Raw genomic sequence first — 7,442 nt, forward strand, 5'->3', positions numbered from 1 at the left:
GGAATAGCGCGAATCGGATGGTGGTGGTCAGGGCTCAGACAACAATGCTCATGCTTAGCGTAAGCTGTGATCGCAAAAATCCACGCATTTAAAATTGCATTTTAAACGTAGAGTGTTTTTCTGAGACTTTGACAGGCTGCCACACACAACGACACGCTGATACCTCCTGCTCCTGCAGCAAAACGGCTCAGATGCCCTGGCCACTCCCATGACGGTCCAATGTGAATGTGCCTTCCCCATTACCAAACGAGAGGAAAGCAGCTGTCAGCGTTTCTGTCACAAACCGTCTTTAGGCCCCCAAATGCCTCGTCCGCCTCGGATGGCCACTGAAACTGAACGCCCTCGCCTGTGAGGTGAAAAGGGGAGCAGCAATGTGAGTAAAATTGTCATATATTTACGAAATGAAGAGCAAAGCCCAAGAAGACTGCATAGTCTCAAGCGGTCGCGATTGTTGCCAGCCATTCACCTGCGAACCTTTGCGGGATCAGTCGTCATGCCTTGTTCAGATATCACGTGACCGAGAAATTTCACCTCCTTCTGAAAACTGACACTTGGTCAGCGTGAGATCTGCGGCGTGCAACCTGACTAACCCATCCAGTGCAGTCAGGACCTCTGGGAAAGACTTGCCATGAATGATAACGTCGTTGAAATAATGCAAGCAGGACTCGGGCGGCTCATCACAAGCACGACGTTGTGTAGCTTGCAACGAGCAAACGGCGCGGAACTCGGTCCAAAGCACATACGGCTGCACTTCATGTTTCCTGGCGGATGGTTGCCTGACAGCCGGATCAGTCGACACTTGGTGATAGGCTGCGTTCATGTCAAGGACACAATACAGAGACCACCCAGCCAATGCATCTAAAGTGTATCAACACCCTGAATCAGTCACGCGGACAGCCGAGGACATGCATTGAGTTTACATGTCCGCATTACAAAGCTCTCCAAACTTCGTTTTCACAAGACAACAGGTGGGGCCCAGGTACCTTCGGACTCTCGAGAATGCCCTCCTTGACTAGTGGGTGGGGCCTAGGTACCTTCGGACTCTCGAGAATGCCCTCCTTGACTTATTAATCCAACTGTACCCGAAATTGTTCTTTCAAATACGGAGGAATGCGCCATGGACTCTGACGGATCCGGGGATCGTCTCCTGTGTCAGTTCTGTAGGTCATTCAAGTGTGTGACCTATATGACCGTCGAATATACTGTTGTGCATTTTCAAAACCTTAAACAAGACCCTCGTTGCGAATCTGTGAGGTAAGTACTGAACAAAGCAGCCATCGACTCAATGTCTACAGCCTTGTACAACTCAGGATGAAGCTCAGGCGCTAGCTAGCTCCTGAAAGCTTTCCTCCAGCTGAGCTCTCTGAGCAAGTTTGGGTTAAGTAATGTGTTCAGCGGTCATGTTTCCGACAAAGGGGAGCAGTTGACCCAGACACAGTGGCAACGCACCTCACCATCTGCACACCCGGTATGTTGAGACATGGCTCAGCAAGAACAGGACCAGCGTAGTCACAATGATGGGCATAGGCCCTTCATAAGCGCTCAGCGACTGGGGTAAGAAAACGCCATAACCAACACTGCCCGGCCCACAGACGTTTCTACCATCAGAGATGCGTGAACAAGGTCTTGTGCGGTCAACAGAAGTCTCTTACAAGCAAGATCATAACACGAAGGACCAGCCGCAAAAAAAAGTAGCTTGAGGAGGACTAGGAATATCTAGAGCCTCGGTCACGTAAAAAGAAATGTGAGTTTGGTTCACGATACAAATGAGTACTGTAGCACGCCCCACCAGCGGACGCTCGCCCTGAGATTGTCAGTCCTAGCTCCCGTTGCAGTCCGGTGAAGTGCTGCATCAGAAAGGACGTCAAAAGCAGCTTTGTTCGGTAGTGTTAATCGACGATCCAGAATCCAGAAGAAAATGACACGGTACGCCTGAAATAGTTCCTGAAAATATCGTGTCATCAGTAAGCGCCACACTCTTATCTGAGTCAGCACGACTCGTAAAAGGCGTAAGCCCCTCACCGACGCGAAGTCTGGGGACAATGGCTGGCGCTCTGAATGACCGCTGACCCCCTGCCCGTTTCTCTGAGTGCACGCGCTTGAAATGTGACCTACTTTACCGCACGCGTAGCAGCGGGATTTTGTGTGAGGACATGCCCCGCGTAAACTGCGACAGACTGCCACAGGCGGGGCAGGATCCAACCAGCATCTGGGGGCGCGTGGAGAACCACATATACCACATAGCATGCAGCTGTGTCAAATCCCATCAGGGTGATACAGATCGCCTGCTGTCAGTCATACTGGAAGAGCACAGAAAGGCAATCATTCGTGGTGAGACTCTGAATCCCAGCTGTGACAGAGCCTGCATGGTCATACCTCGATCATCGACCAGCATGGAATCATGCAACAGTCATCGGCAGAGAACGCACTGGAAGGTTAGAAATACTACGTTGGCCCATACATCGCATTGGCTGACATCCATTTGTTCTCCGGACCTAGCACCTGACCACGGCCGGGGAGCTGTATGGCCGAAAGGTTGCATAGTCGGAACATTCGAACACACCATGCGAGGGCAAAAGTTTAGCACTCATTTCGTCCGTAGTGAGTTGTGGACGTTATAACTAGAGACAATTGTGAACTGTGGATGCTGTGAACTGTGAACGCTTATGATACGGGCCCGTTTCCACCTCAAGACTTACAGCCACTCTTTACAGGCACTCTTTTCTGCAGTGCAATAGCGTTTATTTGAATTTACTTCTGATCGTTACACATTGGTATGTAAGGTGGCGTATATCGCATCTGTTCAATCGGTCGTGCATAACACGTGAATGACTTATATGGGACAAGGGTGCGAAGAAACGAAGGTCAAGGAGGTTCCACAACGGACGAGGGTAGTGGAAGGGATAGCTGGTTCAGAGGCCGGCGGGCGAAGAGGGCCAAATTCAGCTGAATGATTGCGCTGAGAATGAGGAGAGGAATGTGGGCTGTGCGGGTAACAAACAACAAAATACAAGCACGATCAAGCACGCGTGATTAGAATTGTGAATGATAACACCACGCAATTACCAGTTTTGTTTCATGGCATTTTCTTCATTTATGTGACTCCATCTGGTGCACGTTATTTTCTTATATTTTCACAGCGTGCGTGCATTATGTGCAGCATGTTTCTTTTTCTTCTTTAGCTCACTTTTGCAGGTTGCACGCGAACTACGCACTGTTTTTTTGCCAACGTTTTGCTGTTAATTTGCCGTATGGGGAATCGTCTCGTCATGTCGTCATGTAGAGTAACGCGGCCTGACGCTTAATATAGCCGGTGTAATATAAGTACACAACAGCCAACTTTCTACTGCATGAAACGACGCCGAATTATGCGAGTGAAGGCAGACCCTTCCGGACATTTAATCTCCAGCTGAAGTCAGCCGACCACTGTGCACAAAGTCACACAAAATCACCATTACTGAACGGCGATAGGCTTGCTGCAAACGTACGGCTTGGCCAGGCTGCAGTCCTCGTCGCGGGCGCCGTGCCATTGGAGAGCCGCGCAGTTCTCCGCCGCGCCGCCGTCCGGCTCTCCGTCCAACCAGCCGCTGGAGCCTTGAGCCTCCGTCGGCGTCGGCACGGTCGCCGCGCCCTCTGGGTCACGCCAGACGCCCTCCTCGGCGGCGTCACTCAGGCCCGACCAGACCTCAGTGTTAATGAGGTTGGCGAGCACCTTGACGGAGTCATACTCAATCCAGTCGGCAGCGACAAACAGGTGGGCGCCGAGCCCGACGCAGCGCTGCTCGGCGTCGGCGTGCGCCAGGGGCGCGTCCATTTTCCAGGAGCACGCAGTTCGTGAGTAGCGCGAACCAGCCCGTCGGACAGGGCGGCGAGAGGGACGCGTCCAGCTCTGACCGGCAAAGCACCCGCTGCACCTGGCTGCAGTTGCTCAGCGCGACGCGGCCCAGAAGCAGCTCGCACCCCTCTGTCAGGTTGCTGGCGTTGCGACTCACGTAGGTCGGGTAGAAGGGCCGGCTGACCGGCTGACCAGCCTTGTCGTACGTTTCCTGTCACGTTGGTGCGCATCCCCGACCAGTAACGGTAGGCGATGTTCTTGGCGAAACGCAATTCGCGTCCATTGGTCGGGACGTACGGACTGGCCCCGACCGCGGTGTCGGCGCACACCCGCTCCAGTTCGCCACCGTCCCAGGCCACCGCTTCCGTGCTTTTGACAAAGCACGACCTGTCGTACAGAAAGGAGCCAGAGGGGCAGTGGGCAGGGGTAGTCGAGACCGGGATGGCCATGGCCGGTGTGGTCGAGGCCGGTGTAGTCGAGTCTGGCGCCGAGGATGGGACTGAGGACAGGGTCGAGGCCGGGTCGGCGTAAGCGACCATGCGAGGGCCGGTCTGCCGGAATCGGAGTCTGCGTCGCCACGTCGGAGACCAGCTCACACCGGCCGTCGTCCGGGTCGAAGTTGATTGGCAGCGCAGGGGTCGTTCATGACGCAGCGCATGGCGCAGTGCAGCGGCGACCGGAAGCCGAGATGGGCTACCATGACGGCAGGAAAGCACACACCCGGCTGTCGGGTCAGGCGGCGGCTGAGCACGGACACCAGGGGCGTCAGCAGGAGGACCACGGTCCCTCGTCTTGAGACAGGACATGGCACAGCGGAGGCCCGTGGTGATGCCAAAATCGGTAAAGATACAAGGCTGGGGAGATGTAGCAGTGCGCACCTGCGGGGAGGACACTGGCAATGTAAGTGAAACCAGGGACGCGATGCACCAGGTTGCGCTTACCTGTACGGGGCGGATTATCTCTGCGATTCCCGCCGTGCGACCGACTCCGCGGTAGACTGCGCCACAGACTACCTGCCCGGAACGGTAGCCTCCGAGGCACTGCGGAGTATGGACCGTCCGCAATATCAATATAACACAACGAAAACGTCGTGACAGATAACATTTCCCGACTGAGACGATTGCATTGTAGTTCTTCTCAGCGAACGTGGTCGTGCATTATTCGGTTGATGACATCAGTTTCAACGCTGAAGTGGTTTGCAAACGCAGGGGTGTTAAAACATGCGGACTTGGTGAATGATGTTGGTGGCACATATGCACATTTTTACCTGACATTTGGTTTCCAATGTTTGCCATCATGAATTTCCCTCACATGGTAGGGTCGCAGTGCTACAAAAATCGTGCGATGCTACTAGGAGTACAAAAGACCGCTGGTCGATGTTCCCCTGTACTGACCGAGTACAGTGAATTCGTTCCTAGGCTAGAGCCTAACACGGGATTAGGAAATGATTGAATCACCACGTGCCTGCGACCTATGGATATTTGTCATTTTTTTAAGGGAAAGGTGAAACTAATGTTAAATTGCTGCATACGTAGTGCAATGCAACACCATTAATTGCCCAGGTACGGCCGCTGCTTTCGCACGCTCTCGACAAATGACCTATCATGTGTTGCCACCACTTCCGCTGTCGTGCTTTCGCAGTAGCTTTAGATGTGCTGTGATGATCTGTTTCCAGGCGATTGAAACCTCGACCGGACGGTTGTCGGCCGATGAAACCTCGTCCGGACGCCCATCGGCCGATTGAAACCTCGACCGGACGCCCCATCGGCCGATGAAACCTCGACCGGACGCCTCATCGGCCGATGAAACCTCGACCGGACGCTCATCGGCCGAGGAAACCTCGACCGGACGCTCATCGGCCGATGAAAGGCTACTCAGTGTACCGTAAAGAGGAGCCCGCCGGACACCGCCGCGTGCGGCAGCGTCCTTTTAGCTATTCACCACAGGGTGCCATCCCGTAAGACAGTACTTTACATTCTCTCCAGGCCGTATTAGCTCGAGTCAGTGTAAATCACAGTCCCATCACGGTGTGTGTTTGGTGTATGTGCCGCCTGGAGGTGCGCTCCGCTTAGCTGAACTCAGCCGAACTCAGAACGAGATCAACTACGATATGACGTGCGCAGCACTGCTGTACTGGCTCCGTGTTCCCCACGAGGCTGACATATGATACGCTATCTACAAAAAATAAGTATCTTTCGTATGTTTGCCTGCCTGTTTGTCTTTTTTTGCTAGCTACCTTGTGTACATTAAACAGAGGACAGAAAGGGCTTGAAATTTTCGCAATACGCATGTACGAACGTGAGGAAGGCACACGCGTGCTGAACACTTGGTACAGGGATTGATAGGCACCTTGCGCGGGTGAAAAGGTCCGTTTTTAAACCCATAGGGCTGTCATTGGGCGCGTTTCATCTTAACTTTCGTACTACCAATAATTGAAATCCTGTTCTATGATCGGTCGGGCGGCCATGATGGATTCGTGACGTAGAGGGTGTGACGTCACACTTGTCAACTACTGGACTGGCAAAACCTTTTAACATTTGGGTAGTCGGCGGGGCGTCCACGAACATGGCGGCGCGCAGTGCGGGCGACATCGCGTTAGTGCTTTGGATCTTTTAGTTGATGTGCGGGCTACTAGGGATTCAGCGGGGCATTATGTTTTTAAGCTTGTGGCTTGATGATAATTGACTGCTTCTAAGAGGGGGGGGGGGGGTGGGGCTGAAAAATGGTGCCTAGGGTTCATCGAGGCCAGCCGAATATAAGCTGACAATGCTGTGTTCGCTTGTTGCTGGGACCGGGCTGCTGGGCTGCCAAGCACAACCACTTGTCTAAAAAATTGGTTAACAGCACAGTGATAAGTATTATCCCAGCGAGGTGGGGGAAATGTCCCAATGTCTTAACAGATGATGTCTGTTGTACCTCTGAATTGGTGCTGCTGAGTATATGTATTGAACCCATCATTGAGAAATATCATTTGTATGCCAAGGTTTCCCTCAGAAGTAGGCCTCCTCCCCCAGTTTCATGAATTTGGTCCCATCTTATGATGACCTAGTTCCTGAAATTCCATCCCATTTGGGGATATAGAGCAGAATAGCATCCATTTATTAGTGATATTTGTGTTACCAGCTATATTCCCAAGTAAATGTTTGTAATACATCTAACTGGGTATTCAAGGGGGCACTCGCAGGCCTTTAAAATTTTGTCACTACCCACTTGAATAAATGCCGTGGGTAATATTGAAAGACTTCAGGTAACATATGAGCATTGTGTTGAAGAGTGCACCCACCAATCCCCCAGAATCCCCATGTCCCCAACCCCCAGTGATAGCAGTAGCAGTGGAGATCAGGGCCGTGACCACCGTGGGCGGAAGGGGTGCTTCAAGGAGGCCAGCACTGACGAATACCTGATGGAGGGAAATGATCCTGAGAGGTACAGGCTGACGATAGAAGAGAGGAGGGTTGCTGCTGAAGAGAAAAGGCTGGAACTGCTCGCCCGATTGGTGGATGTGATGGAAGTCAGCACCAAGAAGTGAAGTGTTTTAGCTGTATTTCCTGTGGAGAAGTTCAGACAACATTTTGTTTTTAAGACCTGCTGAGGGTATGACATTTAG

The 7,442-nt window shown here is 52.6% G+C and overlaps 1 protein-coding gene across 1 annotated transcript; it reads right to left on the reverse strand.

The window, feature by feature from the left end:
- Positions 1-3,488: 3,488 nt before the first annotated feature.
- Positions 3,489-7,138, reverse strand: LOC119090887 (CD209 antigen-like; the record flags this gene model as incomplete). Its single annotated transcript, XM_037213617.1, has 4 exons — positions 7,119-7,138; positions 4,232-4,334; positions 3,915-4,046; positions 3,489-3,712 (listed from the first exon to the last, which is right to left on the reverse strand). Coding segments are annotated over exons 1-4 (479 nt in total), but the record flags the coding sequence as incomplete, so codon positions are not given.
- Positions 7,139-7,442: the final 304 nt, after the last annotated feature.

Source organism: Pollicipes pollicipes, unplaced genomic scaffold, assembly GCF_011947565.3.
Source record: "Pollicipes pollicipes isolate AB1234 unplaced genomic scaffold, Ppol_2.1 Scaffold_3174;HRSCAF=3718_pilon_pilon_pilon, whole genome shotgun sequence".
NCBI classification, from domain to species: Eukaryota; Metazoa; Arthropoda; class Thecostraca; order Pollicipedomorpha; family Pollicipedidae; genus Pollicipes; species Pollicipes pollicipes.